At 53.3% G+C, this 25,702-nt stretch overlaps 4 protein-coding genes across 5 annotated transcripts in view; 1 reads left to right on the plus strand and 3 right to left on the minus strand.

Annotated features, from left to right (window-relative positions):
• Positions 1-1,853: 1,853 nt before the first annotated feature.
• On the minus strand, positions 1,854-6,902 carry APOA4 (apolipoprotein A4). Its single transcript, XM_081063698.1, has 3 exons — positions 4,258-6,902; positions 3,769-3,895; positions 1,854-2,982 (listed from the first exon to the last, which is right to left on the minus strand). The coding sequence occupies exons 1-3, from the start codon at positions 4,304-4,306 to the stop codon at positions 2,010-2,012; spliced, it is 1,149 nt and encodes a 382-aa protein (XP_080919824.1). The 5' UTR covers positions 4,307-6,902; the 3' UTR covers positions 1,854-2,009.
• Positions 6,903-9,177: 2,275 nt separating this feature from the next.
• On the plus strand, positions 9,178-10,888 carry APOC3 (apolipoprotein C3; the record flags this gene model as incomplete). The annotated part of the gene is made up of 3 exons (XM_081063758.1): positions 9,178-9,232; positions 9,381-9,504; positions 10,579-10,888. 3 exons carry the CDS (start codon positions 9,178-9,180, stop codon positions 10,700-10,702), a joined length of 303 nt encoding a protein of 100 aa, XP_080919884.1. The 3' UTR covers positions 10,703-10,888.
• A 3,012-nt stretch (positions 10,889-13,900) lies between these two features.
• On the minus strand, positions 13,901-16,139 carry APOA1 (apolipoprotein A1). Its single transcript, XM_081063699.1, has 4 exons — positions 16,008-16,139; positions 15,744-15,796; positions 15,410-15,563; positions 13,901-14,680 (listed from the first exon to the last, which is right to left on the minus strand). Exons 2-4 carry the CDS (start codon positions 15,784-15,786, stop codon positions 14,080-14,082), a joined length of 798 nt encoding a protein of 265 aa, XP_080919825.1. The 5' UTR covers positions 15,787-15,796; positions 16,008-16,139; the 3' UTR covers positions 13,901-14,079.
• Positions 16,140-21,417: 5,278 nt separating this feature from the next.
• Positions 21,418-25,702, minus strand: part of SIK3 (SIK family kinase 3) — a gene marked incomplete at its 5' end in the record, with an annotated part of 242,629 nt that continues 238,344 nt past the window's right edge. For both annotated transcript variants that reach the window (XM_081064916.1, XM_081064915.1), the window contains 2 exons: positions 21,418-23,588; positions 24,776-24,945. In XM_081064916.1, coding sequence (XP_080921042.1) covers positions 24,788-24,945 — 158 coding nt within the window. In that variant the 3' untranslated portion in view covers positions 21,418-23,588; positions 24,776-24,787. The remainder of the gene's footprint in view (positions 23,589-24,775; positions 24,946-25,702) is intronic.

Consider the following 25,702-nt stretch of genomic DNA (forward strand, 5'->3'; position numbering starts at 1 on the left):
CTGGGAGACTGTGGGGGAGACCGTCAAAGACTCATGTTCAGGACCAGGCTCTGGGAGACACTGAGGCCCCAGGGATCCCAGAGACAGCACTCAGCCAGGAGGTCCTCACATGAGGTCTGAGAACATCTCTGAAGCTTTCAGAAACCTGCTAACCTTCCGTCCCACTTCCTTTTAGTGCCTCGTTCTGTTTGGTCCTTTCCCAAAGCCAGCCGGTAAACCTCCAGGTGCCCGGTGGATTATCAAGGTGTTTTCACAGGTCAGTTCCTGCCCTTCTCGTGGGCCTGAGAGCAACCAGGGCCAGGGAGGCCCAAGGGTCTGCCCTTGGCCAGCTCTGGTGGCCTCATGTTACAGAGCGTGCGACCTGGTACCAGGGGGGACAAGGAGTGAGCAGAGAGAGGAAATCCCACCTATTGGGTATCTTGTGCTACAGTGGCAGCATCAACATGGGAGCAGTTACTGCACGTTTACTCTGCCCCCTGTTGTGCTAAGTGCTTACCATACAGCGTTCCATCAAATCCTCACAGCTCTGGAGGGATCCCAGAGGCCTTTGGAAGAGGTCTCTTGGACCTCTTCCAAAAGAGGTCAGACTATCTGCCTTAAATCACCCCATCCTTAGCAGAAAAGCCAGGACAAACTCAGCACAAACTCAGGTTTGCCCGATTCCCAAGTGGAACCCTTCCCAATAAACAGACACTCAGGCTGACACAAAGACCAGAGCGAGGCAGGCCAGGGCCAGACCATGCCTTTGGGGCTACTGTCCTGAGAACACCTTGGGAGGGAGGGCTGGAGGGAGGAGGCCCCAGAGCAGTCGCCCCTGGGCCCTGCCCCCAGGGTGTGCTCTGGGTATCTTCAAGGAAAGCCCTGAAAGGCCTGCACCCCACTCTGGGAAGGGAAAGAGTGTTGGGCTGGACTTGCAGACCTGGAGTCAGAGGTAACAGTCAGGATATAAGTCGTTTGGTTTGAACGAAGGCTTGAACTGGTTCTTCTTTGAATCTTCCTCCTCAAGGAGTCTGTGAGCCTCTGAGAGCGGGGGTTGGGGAGGGACGGGGAGCCCACTCCAGAGGCTGCAGCTGTCTACAGCTGGCTGCGCTGCTGAGACTGCTTGGGGCTCAACTCCTCTTCCCCTGCAGTCCACCCCAGTATCTGACAACCTCAGCCCCTGCGCAGGCCCCTGTGCAGGCGATAACTGCACACCGCACATGAGGACCCCGCAGGCCCCAGGCACCTGCTTCATCCCACCTCCCAGGACTTATCTATGTTTCTAGGCCTCATTCCTCAACTCTGGGAACCAAGGGTTTAGCAGTCAAGACATTTCTAAAATAAGTGTGATGAATTTTATAATGGGAGTCGGGTGGGGTGGGGTGGGGTGGATTAAACCAAAATTCACACAAATGAGGCACAGAAGAGCTAATGCAAGGAGGAGCAGTCTCCCCCACTGTGCCGGAGCTCCCCAAAGCCGGGGACCATTCTTTCTTACTTCCGTAGCCCCATCGGAGTGAAGTACGATGTCAGACTCATGTTCTGCAAAGGCTGTTTTGCTCATTGCTGGGTACCTAGAATAGTGACTGGCACTTTAGAGGACTCAATCAATATTTGTTGGCTAAGTGCATATAATGGGCTGCCTGTTTTGTCTTTGAATAATGTGTGACATCTTTTTCTACATCCCCCTTGGCAAACTACCCACACCCCTCTCAGCACACCCTGCCCTCACCTCTCCCACAGTTTCATCTCCCCAGTCCCGGTATCCCCCAAAGTATCCCCTGCTGGCCCCTGCTAAGCTTTGCCAAGCACTGATATCCTCCCGACCTCAAGCCCAGAAACATTGAGAAGTCAAACTACAAGCAGACTGGGCTAGTTTCTCAGAAGTTTTATTGAGTAACGAGAGAAAGTGTCACTTTCCAGAGGACATGTGTCCTCAAGCTCATACAAGAATTGCTTTGGGACAGATAGACAGACAGGCGGCAGGGCAGGGCAGGTGGCAGTGGTGGGGCGTGAGCACCAAGGGCAGCTCAGCTCTCCGGGGCGGCCTGGGTCTGCTCCGGCTGGGGGAGGGCCAGGGGCGTGTCCTGGCTCTCTTTCTCCTTGAGGGTGCTGAAGAAGGAGCTCACCTTGTCCCTCAGATCCTTCTCCAGGAAGCTCAGGTGGCCTTCCACGTCCCCCGCATAGGGGCCCAGCTTCTGCTTGAGGTCCTCCACCTGCTGCACCAAAGCTTTGTTGAAGGTCTCGCCGTAGGGCTCCACTTTGCGGCGGAACTCCTCCACCTGCTGGTCCAGTTGGGTGTTCAGCTCCGCCAGAGACTTCTGCAGGCCCTCGGTGTTGCCCTTCAGCTTGTTCCGCACGTCGTCGGCCACGGGCTCCAGCCTCTGCCGCAGCTCCTCGGCACTGGCCGAGATCTTGGTCTTCAGCCCCTCGGCGTTCTTCTTCATCTGGAAGGCCAGCCCGTCGAGCTGGTGGTTGAGCTGGTCCTGGACGTCCTGCGCGTAGGGAGCCAGACTGCGGCGCAGCTCTTCCACGCTCTGGTCGATCTTGACCTTCAGCTCGTCGGCGTAGGGAGTGAGGCGCCCCTTGAGCTCTTCCACGCTCCGGTCGACCTTGACCTTGAGCTCCTCGGCGTAGGGCGTCAGCGAGGTCTGCAGGTCGCCCACGTTCTCGCGCAGCACGGTCTCCATGCGCTGCGCGTAGGGAGTCAGCTGGCGCCGCAGCTGCTCGGCCTGGGTGCTGACCTGGCTGCGCAGCTCCTCCGCATAGGGCCCCAGGCGCTGCTGCAGCTGCCGCACGTTGTCCCCGATCTTCTCGCTGACCTCCGCGGCGTGGGGCAGCAGCTGGGTCCGCAGGTCCTCCAGCTCCTTCCGAATCTGCTCCTTTAGCTTCTCCGAATCCTTGGTCAGGCGTTCATGAAGATCCGTGGCGAAGGGCACCAGCTTCTTCTGCAGGTCACTCGCGTAGGTATTCACTTCCCCAAGTTTGTCCTGGAAGAGGGAGCTGCCGGCGAAGGGCACGAGGGCGCCACGGTTACCCTGGGCATTGCGTGCCAGGACTCCTCTCCTGGTATGCACTCACCTTACACACACCTGCCTAGGACAGGTGCGTGTTCAGCGGTACCGGGTTCACCCACCTTTCCCTGTGGCCTTCCCTAGGGTGGATGATGATTTGAGGGAATGGATGTAATAGACTAAGTTATTACACTGAATTTGTATGTCGGGATCGCCCCCTGAGTTTGAGTCACATTTATCATGTGACCTCGAACAGATTGCTTCCCTCTCCCTATCTGTAAAGAATGGACTTTGAGGTCCTTCCCAGCTAAGGTGTCCTGTGACACAGATCACATTCTCTAATGGAATGTTCTGTTCTGGATGTCTTCCAGGGTCTTCTAGCCACACAGCCGTGCTGGCTTCCTTGCATGTGCCCACCCTCAGAGGCTTCCCAAATATCCCTCCTCCCTTCCCATGACTGCACAGGGCCCTGTCCTTCTGGCATGTATTAGAACCCAGCCCTCACAGCACTGCCCGCCCTCCCTTTCTTCCATGAGCCTCAATGCTAAGAGATGGCCATTCGTCACACTCTAGAACGTTCGAACAGGAAGACACCTTAGGGATTATTCTGTCCAACCTGCCTGTTTGCCTATGTGGATCCCAGGTCCGGAGACATCGGGGCTACCTAAGCTCAGACATTGGGGCTACAGAGGCTCTCCTGCCTATGAGCTCGGCCCTGGCCCACACATTGCATGGCCTCAGAGAAACCCCACCCTGCAAGCTGTGCCCCTCTTACTTGAGCTGCTGGGTGAGCTCAGACTTCTGGAGCTGCTCTACGGCCTCCTTGGCATTGTTGCTCAGCTGGCTAAAGTAATCCCACACCACGGTGGCCACCTGGTCGGCACTGACCTCCTCCCGAGCACCTGGACAGGAAACAAAGAAACTCATGAGGACCTGTACCCTTGTCCCTCTACAGCAGCCCCGTGCTGCACATGGGATGACAGTGGGGGAGCCCAGCTACCGATTTTACTCTCAGCTTGGCTACTTACAGGCCACAGGGGCATATGAAACTGGTATAGCACCAATGCCACTGGGCCTACTGCTGCGAGTGGCCCAGCTCTCCTGTGTGCTGCATAGAAACTGGGCAGCCCTGGGCGCCCAGCTGGGGACCAGCACGTCCTGGGAACTGTCCCCTGGCCTCGGCCCCAGACTCTTCAGCCTGTCCCACTCAATGCAGAAAATGGGTCCTGCGTGAAAGCCCCATCCAAAGGCAGCTCCTACTCACCAGTGACAGCCACCAGGGCCAGGGTCAGGACCACAGCCTTCAGGAACATCCTGGGTTCCTTGCTGGGCTGGAAGAGGATCCTTCCTCTGCACTGGATCCTTCCTGGAATAAGAGGAGCTGGAGGAGAGGTTCTCAGCTGGCTTACCTGTGCTACTGTCTGAAATGACTGAAGCTCGGAGCCAGCCAGATATTTAAACCCCTGCCAGACTGCCCTCCTCACCTCCTCTCCCAGTGTGACTCCACGCTGGAAGGTGACACATTCCGAGGAGGCCTTTTGGACTTTTGTGACCCTAAGGCAACGTGGAAGCTGACTGGAGACTGGGGCTTAGGCAGCAGATAGAAGCAATTGTTCCTTGATTGTGCCCCACCCAGTACAGAAAGGAAGGTGAGGGAACCGTGCGCTGCGGGACAAATGAGGCCCAGGGAACCCCTGAGCCCAGGACTGATGCCTCAGAGGCTCTGCTGGCAGCTCTGGGTCTGTGCCAGGCTTCAGGGGGAGGGCAGAGGTCATGCTTCCTCTGTCTACCCCGCACCCCCAAATCACCCAATCCTGACTCCATCTCAGTATGTGCATACCCATCTCCCTCACCTGGGTGTGCACATACTGGGAGTGTCCTGTGCTGGTTTAAGTATGTCTGAGCATGTCTGCCACGACGTATGCAGATTTGTATAAGTGTGCAGATATATTAGCTATCTGTGGGGACAAAGCTAAGGGCTAGAGCAAAGGGGCTGGTACAGGCAGTGCGTGCACCCGTAGCCGTGGGGCGGCTCTGCTGCCTCCTGACGTGTGGTGGGTGGGACGCTATTAATGACGCCTCTATTTCCCAGAGTCTGCGGGACTGGGACACCCGAGGCCACGGATGGGGGCAGCGAGCTAAGATCCAGTGTTCTGGTTGGTCAAGGTGCGCCCAGGAGAAGGGCCCTTTGTGAGCCTGTGGGCAGGGCCCTGTGTTGAAAGGGTTAATGGTGAATGTGCTTCATGTTATCCAACCTGGCCCAGCTCCCAGCCGGCTTCTCCTCTGAGGAGAAGGGGTTACTTGGTACATTAAATGAGGTGTTTCTTGTGAAGTGAGTAGTACAGTGCCTCGCACAAAGTACGCACTAAAAATTTGTTGTTATAAATAACATTGTTTTCCTGATTTGGACCAAAGTAGGGAATACAGTAGAATGCTCACCCCTCCAGTGAGTATGGCAGAGGTAGACCCAGCCCTCTGCAGGTCGCCGGGCATGTGTGATAGATACCAAGTGATGGATGGGACAGCCCAAGGCCTGACTCCTGCCCACTAGTTACACTCCCTGGGCAGGGGTGGTCAGCTTATGACGAATCACGGGAACTGAGGCTCTCAAGGGGCCTCTCACCCAGGTGGGGAGGGTTACGGTGGGGATGTCCAAGAGGTCTTCTACTAGGACTTCTTATGTTCTCTCCAAAGGAGGGCACCGACACTATCACAAAAAGACAGCCATCCTCTCCTGGAGCATGCCATGCTACCTTGAGTGACTGTGAGATGAAATCCATCGTATTGCACTGTTGGCTCCCCTCCATGAGCACAGTGCCTGGCATGTAGGGGGGGAGTCCCAATTATCTGCCATTAGAGGAGACCACATTGTGCTAACCCTAATTTACTGCATCTCCATTTGTTCATATACCAGAAATGGTTTGATGGCTTTCGGGATGAAGACAGCTAAAAGGCCTTCTGTCGCTTGCATCTCTTCTGCACGGTCCCCATACCAGCCATGGTCACCTCGAGTGTCAGGGAGCTCCTCCTCCCTGGAGCAGTCCATGCTGTGTTGCAGTAGTTGTTGAGGGTTCAGATTCTGGAGTCAGACTGCCTGGTTTTGCATCTGGGCTTCCCAACCCACTGTCTGTGTGACCTGAGCAAGCCTTTTAACGTCTCTGAGCCTCAGCTGCCTCCTAGGCTGTGAGGATTCCTGAGATAATCTGTGCGACGTTCGGTCCTGGTCCCGCTCCTGAACCAAGCACAGTCCAGCTTGGGGTGGGCAAAAAGGTTGTTGCTCAGTGCCCCCATCCCTTTCCCTACCCTGTGCCCCCAGGCCAGAGATGAGGGGACAGCGAGTCATGAAGGACACCTCAACTGCCGTTTGACCTCCTGGACTTACAGTCTGAGCAGCAGATGCCGCCATCTTGTGACAGGTTTGCCCATCTCCCTCACCTGGGTGTGCACATACTGGGAGTGTCCTGTGCTGGTCTGAGTGTGTCTGAGCATGTCTGCCAGGACGTATGCAGATTTGTATAAGTGTGCAGATATATTAGCTATCTGTGGGCACAAAGCTAAGGGCTAGAGCAAAGGGGCTGGCACAGGCAGTGCGTGCACCCGTAGCCGTGGGGAGGCTCCGCTGCCTCCTGACGTGTGGTGGGTGGGACGCCGTTAATGATGCGTATATTTCCCAGAGTCTGCGGGCATGTTTTGTATCATTCTGTGAACAGATTAGTTTTGGGGGTGGGGAGAGTGCAGCCCTGTGCCCAGTCTTAGAGGGTGCAAGTGCGGATGGAAGGAGCCTCTGGGCCTCTGATTCTCTTTGGGCCTGGTCCTATGGGTCCTGGGACGGCCACATTTGGCGAGCACAAAGGGTACATGATGCTGGGCAAGTCGCAGCCCTCTCTGAGCGTCAGTCTCCTTGTATATACGACAGATAGACCTAACAGTCGGCGAGGTGATCAGGCTGATAGTCCAGGATTACCTGCAGCCACTCTCCTCTCCACCTGCGGGGGTCAAACCAGGGGTCAGCCCAGATTGGGGCCTAGAAGTACAGTTCAGGCCCAGCCAGGAATAGGAAGTCACGGGGACACATGCCCCGCATATGCTCCCTACCAGCCCATATCCCAGGTCAGAACTAAAGGTGGGTAACTTCGGTTATAGTGGGAAGAATCCAGGTAAGATCTGAGGAGGGACTTCCAGCGTGGAGAGGCACGATGACCAGGGCTTCTGGCTGGCAGGGCTGAATCAGAGCTGCCCAGTTCAGCCTAGTGGCAGGGACCAGTACAACAGAGGTTCATGACTAAGCCTCACTTAGTGGACACAAGTGGAAGCAAAGAGAGTCGGCCGAACTCCAGAGGACCATTTATGGCCTCAGCTGGTCAAGTGTCCTCTCCCCACACCCCTGACTCCCTAGAGAGGCCTGTGGGCCAAGTCCAGAGCGATCGCCTCGTTCCAGGAGCCAGGTGGGAGGGAGGGAGAGGAGAAGGGAGGGAGAGGCAGCGTAGGTTGGCCACTGAGAGGGCCCCTACCGAGATAGCCCTTACCTCTACAGAGACCCAGGCTGGGAGCTGGGAGGAGTGCTAAGCCCTTTGAAAGAGATAAGGCCCCAGGCCTCAGGGCATGCTGTGACCCAGCAGCGTGGGCCCACACACCTGGCTTCTCTACCCAGGTCAGTACCACCCTGCTGGGGCTTCTGACCGGGCTGCTGTTTCCAAGCTGAGGAATCTGCATCGCGTGGTTAGAGGTCCTCAGCACTGGGACTCGATCCCAGCTGCCACAGTTTGGGCAGGGCCCCAGCCACGAGCCCAGCTCCTGCCCCAGGAATGTTATCTGTGGGTCCAGAGGGCAAGGTGAAGAGAGGGGAGGCGGGGCAGGACAAAGGCCTTGGGCTCAGAGTGGCCTTGGCCCTTCTCCCACAACGCCTCCCCTGGGCCAGGTCAGGGAGGCTTCTGGGGAAGCGGCACTGGGATTGAAACCAGAGATGGAGATGCTGGGGAGGGGTGCTATATGAACTCAGCTGTGTAACCCTCCCCACACAAGTCTCTGCCCGCTGTGACTTCACTCTAGATACCCAGTCCCAGCACCCTGAGCATTTTCCTCCACCATCCCCCCAGTTCAGGCTGTTTTCAGGGCTTGGGAGTGGGAGAGGAAGGGACCAAATGTGAAGGGTAAGGTGGACCTAGTGTCCCCTCAGCCCCTCTCCCATCTTACCAGCCTCTCCCTAGGGAGCCAGGCTGCTTGGAATGAATGGGGTCTCCCTGGGCTCCATACCTCCCCCCACCCCGGGTTCCTGAGCCTATCTGGGCTGCAGGGATGGCAGGAGAGTAGCATGGGCACTCCCAGCCTTCTAGAGATTTCCCAACTCTCCCAGCAGGCCTGGCTGCATCTGACCACCCTGCCTCAGGCCCTGGTCTAGGCTGATCAGCAGGTGACCTTTGCCCGGCTTGCTGGGCCCTAAGTGCTCACTGACCTGGGAACAATATAAAACAGGTCAGAGCCCTCTTGTCTGTCTACTCAGTTCCTTCCAAGAAGCAGCTACTCCAGGTAATGCCCCTGGGGGATAGGAGAGAAGGTTGGAGTGGGGGAGAAGAGGGTCTCTGTCGGCCCAGCCAGCAAAGCCTAGAGTAGGAAGAGCTTGCTAAAGCCAAGGAAGGCTTAGGGCTTGGTGAGCGGCCCCCACCTCCAATTGCGCACTGGTGTAAACTGAGGCCCGTGGAGGAGAGGTGACTCGCCCAAAGCTACATGGAGTATAGTGGCAGAACTGGGACTGGAGCAGGCTGCAGACCTGTTCACTGTCCCCTCATTCTGCACGTTTAGGACTGGAAGAAGCCTTAGACACCCCAGTCCTATCGCAGACAGAAAAACTCAGGCCTGGAGACGGGCAGAAATCCACCCAAAGTCATACAGCATGTTTGTTAGTAGCAGAAACTAGGCCAGAACCCAGGTTCTGATTCTTAGTCTGGTGGGTTTTCTGCTCCATCCCATCTCTCCTCCCTTCTGGGCTGGGTCTCCCCAAGTCCCCTTTCTGAATGCCTTTCATCTCCCTGTATTAGCATGGGTGCAGGCCCTCTCTCCGCCTGGTTTGATCCAGCTCAGTTCCACATTAGGGGCCATGCCACTTCCCCAGGGAGGGCCGAGAGGTGGAGGGGTTACTTGGGGTGGTACCCCTCACAGGACACTTCCCTGCAGGAGCAGAAGCACCATGCGGCCCCGTGTCATCCTCATTGCTACCCTCCTGGCTCTCCTGGCCTCTGCCCGTAAGCCACTTGTGGGGAATGGGCTGGGGGCAGGTGGGGACAGCTGTCTACCTGCAGGACCTTTGGGAGGTGGCTTGGTGATCCCGGGCACTGATGGGTGGCCGGGCAGGAGCCAAGGGTACCCCACTCAGCCCTGCTGTCCTCGCAGGAGCCTCGGAAGCCGAGGATGCCTCCCTTTTGGGCGTCATGCAGGGCTACATGCAGCAAGCCAGCAAGACAGCCCAGGATGCCCTGACCAGCATGCAGGAGTCCCAGGTGGCCCAGCAGGCCAGGTATGCCCTCACTTCCCTGTCCTTGGCACCAGCTCCCTCGGCTCCCACCTGCCTTTCACTTGGTGATAGTCCTGGTCATGGGGCTGTGGCTCTCCCACGCCCACCGAGGACTTGCTCCTCTCTGAGCTTCCATGTTCTGGTTTACAAAACAGGGTTCCCTCACAGGGCTTTTTCAGGCTGCCGTGGAGAGATGACAGAGGCGTCTGTCTCCTCCTGGCCTCTTCTCCCTTTGCTGTCCCTCCTTTCTCCCTCAGGTGCCCTGCATGGTTCTAAGCAAGGCCATTTTAGCCCTCATTTCCATTTTTGTTTTCTGACAGTCTGACTAGAGGTTTGGCTAGGAGACTCCGCCTGACCCAGTTTCAGCCCAGCGTGTTTGTGTGTGTTTCTGCTTGTTCCCAGCCCTGGGCCCCTTGTGAGCAGAAGTCTGTCCCTCCTCCACCACCCTGCCCCTGCCTTCTATTCGTCTCCTCTCCCCACCTCCACTCCACCAGCATTGACCGGCATTTACGTAGCAGAGGCATTCACAAACATTCTTGGTCCTCAGAGCCGGCTGTGGAGTAAGGTATTATTTTCCCCATTTTGCAGGTGAGAAAATCAAGGCTCAGAGAGGTTATGTGACCTGCCCCTGATCACAAAGCTAATTAATCTTCTAATGATTTTCCAAATGAGAGACTGCTTCTCTCTGCCCCATCCCATTCAAGGGCCACCAAGTTGTATAACTCCTGGGGACATCATTTGCCTAGGACAGAATGACAGCCCTGACCTTACACATCTCTTTGCGCAGTCATTCCTCTCCAGCTTGTCTCAGATTGGTGGGGGCACAGATGTCCACCCCAACCTGGAGAAATAAGAGCTGGATTTAAGCTAGGGTCCCATCACCACCTTCTCAATCTGTTCTGCCTGGGTGGAGCCATGGCGGACCCTGATTGAGGTCTCAGGGGGTATTGTTGGGTGAGGTTGAGAGGATGGGGGGAGAGGCAGTGGGGATATGGTGGGGGCCCTGTGGTGGCTGCTGCCCACAGATGAACTCTCACCCCCACCTCTATTGTTCCCCCTCACTGATTTCACCCCCAGGGACTGGATGAATGATGGCATCACCTCCCTGAAAGACTACTGGAGCACATTTACGGGCACGTTCTCTGGGTTCTGGGATTCGACCTTTGAGGCCACATCAGCTCCAGACTCTGAGGCCATCTGAGCCCTCGACACCCCCAGTACGCCTGCCCACCCATCTCGCTGGCTCTTTGGGTCCTGCAGCTTCCAGGGCTGCCCTCGACACTCGCTTGAAAGGGACAGCATTCTCAGTGTCTTCTCACCCCACTCCCCAGACCTGACCCACCTGACCCAGGCATGCTGTCCTCCTAATAAACAAGAAGCTGCTGTGAGTGGGCTGTCCCATGCGTGCCATGTATGTTTGGTTGTGGGCATGTTTGGGCTGTTCTGTGAGTGGGCACTGGACTGACTCCAACTCAGGCAGGCCTGGGGCCAGTGCCCTACCCACCTCTTGGTGTCTGGGCCCGAGTTTCTTCATCTGTAAGGTAGGAGTAACCCCATCGACCCTGCCTGCCTCGACAGGTTTATGTGCAGGAGCAAATGGAATAATAGGTTTGACAATACTTTGATAAACTGTCAAATGCTGTATAACATGACTTGAGTGTGTGCTGTATGCACGGCACTGTGCCTGGAATTTTTATGTCATCGTCAGAGTTGACACTGTGTGTATTCACCAAAATTATGGAGCTGACTCGCGCTACTTGGGCTGCCTGGCCTTTTCAACCACACTTGAGGGAAGGAGGCTGCTGGGGCAGTGGTTAGAGTAAGATACAACTAGGTTCCGGTCTTGGCTCCATCATGTGATATCAGCTTCAGTTTCTTACCTGTAAAGTGGGCACAATAATATCCCCTCCATTATAGGTTTGTTGGATGGATGGATAGATGAATGAATGAATGAATGAATGAATGAATGAATGAATGAATCAATCAATCAATCAATCAATCTATCGATCAATGAAATGAGACAGTGCATAGTACCTGGCACATCAAAGGTACCTGGTAAATGGTTGTCTTTGTTGCTATAGGCTGAGCTGATTGTCCTTGGGACCAGGATTGGAGTGGGGGACGGGGCTCCTGGGAACTAAGAAGGAACCAAAGGTCACCCACAGAAGCTGCTTCGCTTGAGTCCCCACCACCTAACAGATGTTCATATCAGCGAGTTCCAGAAGCACACTCTACTGGAGCAGGTCCCCTACTCTTCCAGTGCAAAAACTGAGGCTCAGAAAAGTGAAAGCACTTGTCCAACATCACAGAATCAGCAGACAACAGACCCAGACCTCTGCCCATATTCTGCTCAGCTGACACAGAAAGAAGCTGAGTTACTCCTAAGCCTGCTTGCAGAGGGCGCCCTAACAGATCTTGGTGGTGTTCTTAGGAGGTCAGGCAATTAAGTCCGCGAACTCATCCTAGAAACAGTGCTACATACCTCTTTGCTGAATATCACTATGGTCACCTTCAAAGTCCTCCCCTTGGGAAGCTATGAACCAATGCCAGTGCCTAGTCCACACTTCAAAGCAATTTTGGAACTCTTTTTCTGGAATCGCCATCAGAGCCGTCGTTGTATTACCCTTGATGTCCTGAATGTCATCAAAATGTCTTCCTTTCAATATTTCCTTTATCTGCAGGTAAAGAAAGAAGTCACCGGGGGCCAGATCAGGCGAGTAGGGAGGGTGTTTCAATACAGTTATTTGTTTACTGGCTAAAAACTCCCTCCCAGACAGTGCTGTGTGAGCTGGTGCATTGTCGTGATGCAGGAGCCATGAATTGTAGGCGAAAAGTTCAGGTCGTCTAACTTTTTCACACAGCCTTTGCAGCACTTCCAAATAGTAAACTCGGTTAACTGTTTGTCCACTTGGTACAAATTCACAATGAAGAATCCCTCTGATATCAAAAAAAGGTGAGAAACAGTGTTGCAACAAGTTCGCGAACTTAATTGTCACACTCCTACATCCAGCCCCACTGAAAGACTTCTGTTCTCTCTTTGGAAATCCACCTGGGCTTCTCTTCTGGCCCAGCTGGGCCAGGGACCCCCAGCACCCACACCTGGGAAATGTTCTCACTCAAATCTGAGCTATTGTTGTAGCTCAGAATGGTTAGGAACTAAAAAGCCTGCTGGTTTATCCAAGAGTTAAGACACACTGGAGATGGAGGAGTGGCAATTATCCAGTGGCTTGCACCAGGGGGCAAAGGCTCTGAGGGGAGAGGGGAGAGAAGGGTCCATGAAGGCACTGTCCAGACCTTTGAAGATCTGTGAAGCCATGTGCACACACAGGGGCTCTACATACCTGAAAGTGGAGAGGGGCTGGCTGCGAACAAGGACGTACGCAGGAGAACTTGCATGTATGTGTGCTCACCCAGATAAACTTGAGTGTCTGGCCACACACTTGTTTTTTGAAAATAACCACGGATTTCCAGGGCCAAATGGGTCTGAAAAGGGCAACCTAGCCCATCCAGCTCTTCAACTTTGGTGAGTGACCTCCCAACTCCAAGTTCTAGCTTCCTCATCCACACCATGGTTTTAATGGCTGTCTACCCAGGATTTGGGGAAGGATGCCATGAGATAATGGATATTGAAAGCATTTTGAAAATTAAAATGTGCTGATTCCCTGTGAGATGTGGTGATTATTTTTCTGACTCAGGCCAGAGCTGGCAGTAAAAGGAGGTGGCAGGGCTTGGAGCCCCAAAAGCAGGCTGGGTGGCTTGCACAGCGCTGCCTGAGGACACAGTGGCTGTTTCAGGGGTAGGGTGGGAGCGTGAGGAGTGGCAGATTGCCCTTGTGAAAAAACGAAAAGGGAAGCATTTGTTTAAGTGTTGTTGAATTAATACTGGAGGAAGGAGCAAGGCCCAAACTCTTCATTTGAACCTGCCCAAATCCTTCAAGTTCCAATGGCTCCTCGAGGCCCTCCCCAGAGTGCCCCGAGCCAGAGGGCTGCAGGCGCAGCCCTGTCCTCTGCCCAAGGGAACACCTCCGTGGACAGGGGACCCACTTCTCTCAGCAAAGCCAACCTGCCCCCCGCCCTCTTCAGACAGGGCTGCAGTACGACTGATGGTTTGAGGCTCTGTCAGGGCACTAACATTGAATTATGTATCGCTTGGCCTGGTCCTTCCTGCTCCCCCTAGAAGGGGTCTCATGCTACCTCCCTCCTAAGCAGCCAGGGTCCAGCAGCTCCTCTGACATTGATTACGACCCTGAGAGGCCTAGGTTCGGAATTGAAGAGCTCCGACTGGAAAATTAACGGGGCAGTCCCTGCCCTCTGGCCAAGGGCCCCTGCGGGGGTTCCCCGGACGTCCCCTCCAGCGGCCCTCACCCCGCCCCCATTTTCCCAAGACAGAACTTTATTTTGGAGAACTTTTTATTGTTTAAAAATCATAATCGAAGCTTCAAAAAACATACAACCCAACACATACGTCCCGCTTTGGAAACGTTTATTCTAAGAAACCGAGCGACGACGGCAAGGGGTACCCGAAGCGAGGGCCCCTCGGCCCTGGGGCCAGGAGGAGTCCCAGGGAGCACGGGGTGCCTCACTGGGCCGTTAGCTTCTTGGTGGCCTCTTCGAAGGCGGCCAGGACGCCCGTCTTGAAGCTCTCCCACAGGGGCAGCAGGCCCTGGCGGAGGTCCTCCAGCGCGGGCTTGACCTTGTCGCCCAGCTCTCGCAGCCGCTCGCTGGCCTTGCTGTGGTAGTCGGACAGGGTGGAGCCGCCGTCCTTGAGCGCCTGCAGCCGGGTGGCCAGGCGCTCGCGCAGCTCGTCGCTGTAGGGCGCCAGCTGCAGGCGCAGCGCGTCCACGTGGCTGCGCGCGCGGTCGCGCAGCTCCTCGCCCAGCGGGCTCAGCTTCTCCTGCAGGTCCTTCAGCCCGCGGCGCGCGCCGTCGCGCAGCTCCTCGCCCAGCGGGCCCACCTTCTGGCGGTAGTGCTCCACCTCCTCGTGCCACTTCTTCTGGAAGTCGTCCAGGTACGGCTGCACCTTCTGCTTCACCTCCTCCAGGTCTTTGCTCATCTCCTGCCTCAGCACCTCCGTCTCCTTCTCCAGGGTGTCCCAGAACTCCTGGGTAACCGGGCCCAGCTGTTCGCGCACCTTGCTCACCGTGGTGCTCAAACTGTCCAGGTTGTCCAGGAGCTTCAGGCTGGGGGGGCGGAGACACAGGGCCTTAGCGGGGGGGCCCCCCGGGCCCCCCGACACCCCCGGAGCTGCAGGCGCGGCGCCGCGCCTGCTTGTGGTGAGACCCGGGCAAAAGTCGTCCCTGGACGCGCAGCCGCTGGCGCTCAGACGGGGCCTGGCATGCCCATCCGCGGTCCCCCCACCCATCCGCGGTCCCCCCGCCCATCCGCGGTCCCCCCGCCCATCCGCGGTCCCCCCGCCCATCCGCGGTCCCCCCACCCATCCGCGGTCCCCCCACCCATCCGCGGTCCCCCCGCCCATCCGCGGTCCCCCCACCCGCGTATCGCCGGGCTGACGAGCTGGTGAGACACGGCTGGGGTTGCTGTCCAGCCTCGTCCGCCCCAAAGCCGGGCCACGTGAGGACCTCATCTCTATGCCCTCAGACCACTCTCCTCTCTGAAGACAGCATCCCTGCTGCTGAGCAGCAGCAGAGAAGGAAGTTGAGGAGGGGAAGGGCTTTGCGCACTTGCGGGCAGAATGTGGCGCCGGGCTTACTAGCCAGGCGGTGTTGGCCTGTTGGCTTCTTAGGAGGCTGTAACCGGCTGGCGACCCCTGTCCTGCGTCCCATCCAGGCCTTCTGGGGCCCAGCTGGCAGCAGGTGAGGATTCGGCCAGTGTGCCCACATCTTCCCGCGGAGCCCTCTGCCCCCTGGACCAGCAGCCCCGCCCCGCCCAGGCCCCACGCCCGTCCTTACTTCAGCTGTTTCCCCAAGGCGGACGCTTCAAACTGGGCCACGTACTCCCTGCCGCCATCTTTGATTGAATCCACGTACACGGTGGCCAAATCCTTCACGCGATCCCATTGCGACTGAGGTTCATCTTGCTGCAAGAAATGCCGAGCCTGGCTCCCTGGGGGCGACAGGGGAGACTCAGATCAGTCCCGGGCCGGAATCGGAGCTGAAAGGCCAGGCGCGGAGGCAGCGGCCAGGGGCTGCTGAGAGATTCTGCCCCCGCGCCCAGGAGGGCGGACCGCAGGGGTTGCGGGAGAAGGACTCCCGGCGACCGGCTTCCTAGGTCGGGGGCACCTACCCGTGAGGAGGAGCGCCGCCAAGGTCAGCACCACGGCTTTCATCCTGGGTGACCTGGGGGAGGAGAGGGGCCTGTATGAGCGGGTGGGCCCCTGGCACGGAGGACCTGTGTGCCCCACACATTCCAGGCAGGCTACAGAGAGAAGGCCTCCCACATCCAGAGCCCCAGCGTGGGGCAGAGTCTAGAGCCAAGACCCCAGCGCCCGAGCCTCCGATGCCTAGAGCTGCGGAAGCCGGAGGCACCCGGGCCCGCAGCAGCGCTTACCTGGAGCAGCACTTCAGCAGTGGCTGGGCAGCAGCTCTCCCCCGGCCTATTTATGTCTCCAGCAGGGGCCGGGCTGGGAGGCTGATTAGCCCAGCCCCGGCCTTGCTGCTCCTCACTGGTCCCAGCAGCCATGTGGAACTTAAGAGTTCAAGGATCAGCTCTGTCCCTGGAGCCCGGCAAATAGAGTGGGCAAACAGGAAGCTGTGGGGGCTGCAGGGCCAGGGATCAAGGGTTCAGGATGGGGTGGGAGGGGGTGGTTGCAGGCATGCAGGTCCGCAAGGGTGGGGGTTCGCGGAACCCACCCCCTTCTCTATGGAGGGAAGTGTGTTCCCCACGTTGTTCCTTGTGCCTCACAGCTGGGGAGAGGAGAGGGAAGGCAGGAAAATCCACAAGCTGGTCTGGAGGGCGGGCACTCCTCAGGAGGTGCTCCCCTCACATTCCAGGGAGATGATTTCACACACACCCTACCCCTCCCCCCCAAGGGCAAGAGTCCCACCAGCACTCTAGGGAAGCATTTTTTTTTCTTTTATATTTTATGGGGGAAGGGGAACAGGACTTTATTGGGGAACAGTGTGTACTTCCAGGACTTTTCCAAGTCAAGTTGTCCTTTCAGTCTTAGTTGTGGAGGGCACAGCTCAGCTCCAGGTCCAGTTGCCATTGTTAGTTGCAGGGGGCGCAGCCCACCATCCCTTGGAGGGAGTCAAACAGGCAATCTTTGTGGCTGAGAGGATGCTCTCCAACCAACTGAGCCATCCGGGAGGCAGCTCAGCTCAAGGTGCCGTGTTCAGTCTTATTTGCAGGGGGCGGAGTCCACCATCCCTTGTGGGAGTCGAACCGGCAACGTTGTGATTGAGAGCCAACCAACAGCCATCTGGCCACCCAGGAGCTGAGCGGCAGCTCATTGACTTCATTCTAGTTGCGGAGGGCGCAGCTCGCTGGCCCATGTGGGAATCGAAACAGCAGCCCCATTACCCAGAGCTCACACTCTAACCAACTGAGCCACCCGTTCGTCCCGTCAGAATCTTTTAATTTTGTCACATGAAAATCTTACCTACTGCCCCCCACCCAAACCCTACCATCTTTCATGACCAGCACTTCAAAAAAAGAAATGATTTTTTAACACTAAAATAGGTCATAATCTTGGAATGAAGGACACTTAAATCGAACACATATATCTTTGCGTGGCTCATATTTATATTCGATCACGTGCAGGTCAGAATGGATGCCAGCCCTCATGTTTCACTGCAGTGGGGGGAAGACCTCTGGTCCAGGAGGTAGCAGGAGAACAGCTTTCTCATTTCATTTTGCCTCCAACTTGCAAAATCCTGAAGGAGCGTGGTGAGCCAGTTATGTAATCTCTCTGAGCCTTGGTTTTCTGTCAGTAAAATGGAGACAAGAATGGCGGGGGTTGTTGGAGGCCCCCATGAGATCCTGTGAATGTAAAGCGCTATGTGTTCGTTGGTGTTTGCAGCACCAGTTTGTAAGGTTTCTCCTGAAAGGCCCATTTCTCCAACACCAGCTCACTGACAGGACTTAAGTCATGGAACCTCTGAATGTCCAAGCTGAGAGGAACTTTGACATCAACTACTCCAGCCTCCCCCAACTCCTGCCATCTCACAGATGAGGAAACTGGAGACAGTGCAAGGAATCGGCCTAGTGTCTCTCTTCTCCCAGGGAGGGAGTTGGAGAAAGGACTGGATTTAAAGAACCAAGGTCTCTGGACTTGGGAACCCAGGCAGAAATGTGCCCTGCACACATCGGCCTAAGAAACTCCCTCATATTCTAAACGCTAGCCTGATGCCGATGTATGCCAGGCCCAATGTCACATCACAAGAATCCTTAAAGACACAACAGGGAGGCAGGAGAGGCAGAGTTGGAGAAAGAGATGAGAGGACGGAAGCAGAGGTCAGAATGGTGTGATTGCTGGAAGGGGGCCATGAGCCAAGGAATGTGGGCAGCCTCTAGAAGCTGAAAGGGGCAAAGAAACGGATGTCCTCTAGAGCAGGGCTGTCCAAACTTTTTTCAACGTTTTTCACCAAGGGCCATATGCAGTAAAATACACAAATCGCCGGGCCACTCAAGATGAAGTACGTATTGCCTCACCTGATTTATTTAAGTAAACTAAATATATTTTTGGAATTTGCTGCGGGCCAATTAACAACGGATTGCAAGCCACAGTTGGCCGCAGTTTGGACACCCCTGATCTAGAGTCTCCAGAAGAAACAGTTTTGCCGACACCATGATTTTAGCCTTGTATGACCCATTTTGGACTTTTGACTTACAGAACTGTACTGTAAGATAATAAATCCGTGGTGTTCTAAGCACTAAATATGAACATGTATGGCAAAACTGAAAGGTACCTGGCGCTTAGTAAACAATAACTGTTCTGTGTCCCAGAATCCCAGTTTCTGGCATTTTATCCTCTTGCTCCCACTGATCAGACCTACATGGTCGGACCAGAGCTAAGACCTTGGCTTCAGGCAGCAGCCATGGGGGAAGGCAGGGCATTGCATTTTCTCTCTGTGGCCCTGTGATGCGGGATCTCTGTTCCAAGACTGACCCAGCCCCACAGGCCTGTGGGACTACAGCCTCAGCAGATGCCTGGGCTGCCAGCTGGCCGGCTGGCCAGCCCAGCTTTTAACCTGTTTGGAGAGTGAGAGGGAGGCCAGTCCTCTGCTGGGTCAGTTCACATGGGTGTCTCAGGCAGAGAGTCCTTTCTTTTTGGGGTAGAGCTCTTCCCAGCCAGCACATGGGGGCTCTCAGAAGTTATAGGTTGGATTCCAAGCTACTCGCCACAGTTTTACCTTCCTCTTTGGTTTATTACTGAAACGATTATTATGGCTAAAATTAGTATCCTATTTGCACAGTTCTTTTGTGGCCACAGCATTTTCATGATTAACTTAGTATGTCCCTGTAAGGCTGGCAGGCCAGATAGTCTCCTTGTTATTTTGTCTGTAAGAAGACCGCAGCTCAGAGCTGCCAAGAGCTGCCCTGCATCTGTCAGCCATTAGCATTTGGTCGGTAGGACTGGGAATCAGGCCTGGCTTCTACGTCTTTGATGGTTGGTTGCCTGTTGCCCACCGGCAGCAGGGCCTCAGACTCCCATAGCCCTGTACTCTGCTCAGAAATTCTCACCTTCCTGGCTCCGGGGTTTCAAGGCACTAGGCTGGGAAGTGCTGTTTGACAGCATCTTACTGAGCAGGAAGGTTCCTTTTTAAATAAACTCATTCAATAGTGTGTCTATTTCATTTCACTGTAAGATATTTGGTTTAAACTAGCCCAAGCCCCTAATTGCTAATATTTTGGAGAGAAAGGGCTCTTTCTGGACAGAGACCTATGGGAAATACCACCACCACCAACAAACCGGGCACATTTCAGAATCAGACTTGGGGTCCAGTCCAGCCATTGTTAGAGACATCAAGTGCCCATGGATTTGACTACTGTTTCCCCGAAAACAAAGCCTGGCTGGATAATCAGCTCTAATGTGTCTTTTGGAGCAAAAATTAATATAAGACTGGGTATAATACCAGGTTTATTTTACTTATAGTAAAATAAGACCCAGTCTTCTATAAGACCGGGTCTAATATATATAATGTAATGTAATATATATGATATATAATATTAATAATATCACATCTTATTTTACTATAAGACTGGGTCTTATATTAATTGTTTCTCCAAAAGATGCATTAGAGTTGATTGTCCAGGTAGGTCTTATTTTCGGAGAAACATGGTAGCTGTTTAGTGGGTGCAGGGCCCATCAATGTGGGCCCTTTGTCCTACCACACACTCTTCTGATCTTAGGAGTCTCCAGAATGACTGTTTCTGAAGTAGGCCACCAAGTGGCTGGCCCTGGGTTCCCTGACACGCGGGAGTACTGCTAGCTGACTGCAGGGGCGGAGTTTGCTCATTTCACAATTTATGTCCTAATGTCATACTGGTCAGTCTGCACGGGGAGGACTCTGTCCCCTGCTAGGTCTGGCACATAACAGACACTCAACAAATATTTGTTCAGTCAATGACACTGGCACGCTAAAGGAAGGTTCACCAGGATGGTAAAAGGGTCATCTGAAGGAACAGGCCTTGGGAGGAGATTCAAGAAACTCGAGCGTTTGGCCTTGTCACGGCCCCTGCTCAAAACATGAGAGCATGTGGTGGGTCAAGATGGGGTTGGCGAGGTTTGGACTGAGCAGGGGAGAGAAGAGCCCTCTCACAACATTTCCTATTTGGAGATTTTGTTTCAGCTTTTGGTGGCAGTCCAAATTTAGACCCTAGGGCAGGGCATTGTAACCAACCAAATGCAAGATTCTCTCCTGCCCTCCTGCTTAGGAGATAAGGTGATGACAGAGCTCATCTGTGAACAGCACGAGTAGAGGTCTGGCTTCTTGGGAGGCACACCAGCCTTCCGAATTCTTGATCTTCGCAGTTGGGAGTGGGGTGGAGGTTACCACAAAGTCAGCAAGACCAGTAAGGATCTGTCAGCATACCTTCTATTTAGTACAGCTCAGATCGCCAGGTGTACGTCCAGGAGGCAATGTCCTGACTCCTCTGTTTATCCCAAAAGCACCCTGGCTGACTGACTTCAGGAGGGAGTGGCATCTGTTACAAAAGGGTCTCACACGTTGGGAGGCATCTGGTGGAATCGCTGTTTGGTGTCAGAGACATTCACCCAGACTTCCATGGGATTGTGTATAGACAGAAGACTTCTGGAAGACATCTTGAGAAGGCTCTTTTCTGTTCTAAACAGGCCCACCGTGACTTTCTAATCCACCATGGGCTCGAAAAAGCTTTTGTTAAGTTCCTTCCTCTCACTCTTCTTTCTACAAGTTCAGTATTTCCAGCTCCAATAATCTCTTCATAGAAGACTTTCAATCAGCTGACTCTTAGCCATGCTTGGGACCTTGCTGGAAATTCTACCCTGCCCTTGGGAGTCCAGGGGTGGGGGACAGGGAAAGTTATAGGAAAGTCCCCCTTCTAACACTGCGCTGATTGAGGTCACCTCATAAAGGCCCCAGGTCTTTGATGACCTCCTCCTACTTCTCTAAAAGCACCCTCTTAAGGAATCTGTTTTCCACCCGACTCAGCAAACTCCAATGCTCATTTCTGAGGGGGCAGAGTCCAAACTGGGTGCATGGGGCCACAGTGTGGAGCTGAGTTCAGGCCTCTAGAGAATGCCAGTTTTACAAGGTGGGGTGAGAATGCATTGCTCCAAGCTCTACCCTACGCTTGCTAGACTTCTTCTGTCTCCACTTGCCTGATGCTTCTCCCAACTAGACTCTGAACCACAAGGAAAATAATGTAGCAATATAAGATGGTAATCAGGTTTTTATTTTCACAATCCCCCTACTTTCCACTTAAGTTACTAAGTTTTAAGTGCCCACAAAAAAGGGACAAAAGGCCTTACTGCAACTTGGGTCTGGAGATTTTTTAATCCTTTTTTAGTTCAACATAAATGAGAAAGAAAAAAATACTTCTGACATTTTCAAAGAACAGAAATAGGAAAGTATATTCATATACATTCAACATATACTGCGCATATTGGTTACTACAATACAAAGCAATGATTTTTTAAAAGTGTAGTTCGCAAGATGGCACGGTTAATAGGCTCACTGGCTTCCATCTGGGTGGTCACTGGAGCGTGGCAGTCTGCTCTCCCATCAATTCAGTCCCATGTAAACAGAACAGGCTGGGGTGGGGATGCAGTCAGGGGCACTGGAGTTGGAAGGAGCCTAGAGAAGTCAAACAGTAGTTGTTCAGGCTTTCTAGGTAGCCTCCTTCTGGTGAGTAGTTGGTGGCACCACCAAGCGGCGGGAGACTGGGGACCATGGAAACATGGGACGTATCCCAAGAAAGTCTCTTGCACCGCAGAAATCCATCGAGGGATACTGGCTCCAGGAGCTGAGCTGCCAATATCAGTGAGAAGGACAAGCTGCATGGGGATCCTGTCAGCAACACCAGGATGGCCATGCTGGGCACCCGCTTTCTTCTGTGCAAATTCAAGATGAAAGACTAGGAGGGGGCTGGGGACCATTACTCTCCTTCCTCAGAAAAAAGGACCAAGAGTCAGAATATTTAACATCTCTTTCTGGTTTTGAAGATCAAAGGCGACAACCAGATCCTTTGTCAGCCCCCAGCCAGCAGAGAAGACTTTGGTTTCTAATAGTGAAGAAAAATAAAGATAATGACAGAAACAATAGCTATTGCATATGCTCTGCTTCAACTAGGGAAAGGAGACCACTACATCTGTCACCGGCACGAGAACTGCTCACAATTACAATGTCTAAATAAAATACTTTGAACAAAAGGTGCAAGTCACAATTCAAATAGAACAGAATCTGGTTAAACATTTCTCTTTTAAACAAAAAGTTCTTTTGTTTTTATTTATTAATAATAATAACAATAATAACAATTATATCAACATTTACCAAAAACAATTCCTACATGATCAAGAATTAAAACGGGCTGAGGATGCCCAGGGAGCAGGAGAAGGTAGGAGGGAGGCAAGGCCCAGACCACCTCCTAGTCTTCTTGCCTGTGACAAAGAGGCTGAAAGGGAAAAGTGTGTGTGTGTGTGTGTGTGTGTGTAAAACAGGGAGAAACAATCCTTTTTCTAGCATAACAGAAAATGAGAATGTAAGTTGACACAAAAGCATAGTGTACCCTTGTTGGGTCTTCAGTCCATGGGCAGAACTACCAGGATGGTAAAGGCAATCAACTTTCCAGGCTACAGGAGAGGAACTGAGTTATACACCAAAGAAAAGGCTCACATTGAGACATTCTAACCAATACCCCATCAACATCAGGTCACACTGTCTCCACGCTGGCGTTCTGATATGGTCTTGGCTGGACCAAACCTGCATTTCAGTGGCTCCCAGCAGTAGAGACGTTCCCAGGTTCCAAGCTTGGGGCTTCTCCTTTTGCACTCCAGTGCCAAAGGCCATCACCCCTTCCTTTCTCTCTTTCCCCAGCAACTACAATTTCAGAGGACGTTATCTTTCAGTTTTTGCTTCTATGGGAGAGCAATGCAGAAGACTCAAGGGTGCTCTGTGGACGGAGGCTGGGGAGGGGAGTGGCTGTCTCTCTGGCCTCTGTACTCTAACTGCTTTGCTTGTCTGTCTCAAAAAAGGAAAGGGGGGCAGGAGGGGGGCGTAGAGGGGGGGAGAGAGAGAGAGAGGAGGCAAAGTAAAAAACAAAACAAAAAAACACCTCAAAAATAATACAAAAAAAAAAAAAACCCAAAAGAAAAACAACAAAAAACACAAAATCAAAACAAAAAACAGTAAAATCCCCCAAAACCCCAAAACCAAAACCAAACCAAACCACCAACTGAAATTTACCAAATACACTTTTACAAAAGGTGGCGAACATGGATTTCCTGTTTATTTCCTTGGTGATTTGGTCAAACAAGCAAACAAGGCAAACCGCCCACAGAACCCAAAAGAACAGCATATCGATGAACCAAAAGTTACGAAAGGAGCCACGACATTTTGGGTGGAGAGAAACACAATGGCAATTTGGCGCAATGCTGCCAGATCCAGTTGGTTTAAAGTCAACCTTTTCATTCTCGAGCTGTACACAAACCTGCAACAGAACAAACATAGAGAATTAGTTTGAAGAGAGAAAGACTCAAATATTCAATTGAAAACTTAAAAAGAAAAAAAGCAACTGTGTAGTGTAAACCCAGATTTCTTTTTTCTTTTTGTAATGCAAGTGCCTGACTTAAGCTTTGATTGTGGAGGCATCCACTTCAAAGACTATCCTGAATAAGCACCTTGGCAGCCATACATTAGATAAGAGGCCAGGACGCCTTCCCCCACTGAGCCTCTTTTGTTTTTAGAGATACCGGCTGAGTTCTAGCAACCCTTTGGGCTACTTGCTTGTTTTCTCTTCTCGCGCTTTAAGTTCCTACATTTAAATGTTTTAAATTCACCAATCAAGAGCGAGCCTGCGAAGCCCCAGGCCCCCACCCTCAACTCCAATAAAAGCAGAACCCCAAGCCTGTGCGTGCACTCTTGGTGTGTGTGTCTCTCTCTCTACCCGAGATCTCGCTGTGTGGCCCCAGGTGTGTTGTGTCATTTCCAGGTCTTGTAAGTAATAAACCTGCATCTTTCCAGTTTCCTGATGGTTATTACTGAAGGGTAGCTTCCAATCATAATAAGAACCACAAGGACTGGTCCAGACACAACAATGGTTATTAATAGGCTGAGACCAGTGAAAAACAGACTGGTTCACTTTACCTCACGTCAAGGCTCTAATATGGATTTGCCAGACGGCTTAACTTTGAAGTCTTTTCTGTCAGTTTTCAAAGAACTAATACTACCTACTATGTTCATTTAAGCATTACTCCTCCCAAACTGGCTAATTTACCTGCTTCCTACCACTGGCCTCTGATCACCTACCTATTCCCCTGTCCAGAATATTCTTCCACTTGCAGCACAGCCTTAAAAATATGGCTGGATGTGTTTTCTTGCTGGGCTTCATCCTACAGGACTGAATTCAAGGACCACTTCTTTTCCTCATTATCCTGACCAGAGTGCCCGCCCCCCTCCTCTGAAGCTGGAGCTCACTGTCTCTGTGTCTTATCCCCCATAATTAAACCAAGGGGCAACAGGCAACATTTCTTCTGTATGTCCCTACCCACACCCCAAAACAACTAGCACAGAGCTTAACGACAGCAGGAAGATGCGAAAACCTGAGGGGCAGAGCGGCGTTGCCGAGTTCATGTGGAAGGATTCTCCAGATTGGGCCCTGGCCTGCGTGCTACTCACTTTCAGTTTCTGTTACACGCCTGCCTGCTCCATGCTGAAGGAGACCTCGGGGTGCTTGTAGCTGAGCAGTATGTCTGTAATACACGTTGACGGGTAGCAAGAGGAGTTCAAGTGCTGGCTGCCATCAGTCAGGTCTGGGCGCTCCAGACCTCTTAGGTTTTCTTCGCATCCTGTGAGACCAGAAAGCCCATGTGAGATTTGCATGGAGCTGGGGGCGGGGTGGGCAAGAGGGAGAGAGGAGGAAGAGAAGTCTGAGCCCCCGCAGCCTGACTCCCAGCCCTGAATTCTAGCTCATAGCAGGCCCTCAAGGTGTTTAGTGACTGTGGGCTGGGGGCCAGGATTCTTCCCGTGGTCTCTAGTGTTCTGCTCTTCCTGTTCCTTTACTGTCAAGCCCTGTCAGCAACTGCAGAGTGAGAGAAGACAGAAACTGCTCCTTCAGGAAGACTTTCCTCTTTAAGGGAGAAGACAGGTTTACTGCTCAGACACACTGATTACTGGCACTGTGACCCAGGGGCTGTAATGGGCACTTTAAACTCACTAGGCCAGTTGACGCTCACAGCACAATCTAGGAGTGGGCTCTGCTGTTTTGGCCACTTTGCAGGGGGGATGTTGAGGCTCAGAAAGGCTAAGTGCCTTGCCCATGCAGCCTGTCCTTTCCAGGACAGAGTCAGGATTTACTGCAGGCCTTTCCATTCCGAGGCCTGTGTTTTATATCCATCATGATCTAATTCTAAGGATCATTCTAAGGAGAGGCAGACATATTGCTGTGGGCACAGTGCCCTCTAATCAGAACAAGCAAAATTGTTATTAAGGAGTATCTTAACAGAGCACTACAAACAGGAATGTGACACCCTTATACTCAACCAGAAGACACGCTCCTTTACGCACACACGTTGGAAGAAAGAGAAGTGGGGAAGAGTTTTGTGT

The sequence above is a fragment of the Rhinolophus hipposideros genome (genome assembly GCF_964194185.1).
Source record: "Rhinolophus hipposideros genome assembly, chromosome: 10".
In the NCBI taxonomy this organism is placed as follows: Eukaryota; Metazoa; Chordata; class Mammalia; order Chiroptera; family Rhinolophidae; genus Rhinolophus; species Rhinolophus hipposideros.

Excerpts from the sequence above, each read along its gene's own strand:
- APOA4 (XM_081063698.1), bottom strand. The coding sequence starts at position 4,306 with ATGTTCCTGAAGGCTGTGGTCCTGACCCTGGCCCTGGTGGCTGTCACT. Across the intron at positions 3,896-4,257 it reads GGCCCTGGTGGCTGTCACTG|GTGCTCGGGAGGAGGTCAGT; the intron begins GTGAGTAGGAGC and ends TTTCCTGTCCAG. Across the intron at positions 2,983-3,768 it reads GAGCTCACCCAGCAGCTCAA|CTCCCTCTTCCAGGACAAAC; the intron begins GTAAGAGGGGCA and ends CTTCGCCGGCAG.
- APOA1 (XM_081063699.1), bottom strand. The coding sequence starts at position 15,786 with ATGAAAGCCGTGGTGCTGACCTTGGCGGCGCTCCTCCTCACGG. Across the intron at positions 15,564-15,743 it reads GGCGGCGCTCCTCCTCACGG|GGAGCCAGGCTCGGCATTTC; the intron begins GTAGGTGCCCCC and ends TGTCGCCCCCAG. Across the intron at positions 14,681-15,409 it reads GCCTTGGGGAAACAGCTGAA|CCTGAAGCTCCTGGACAACC; the intron begins GTAAGGACGGGC and ends CCGCCCCCCCAG.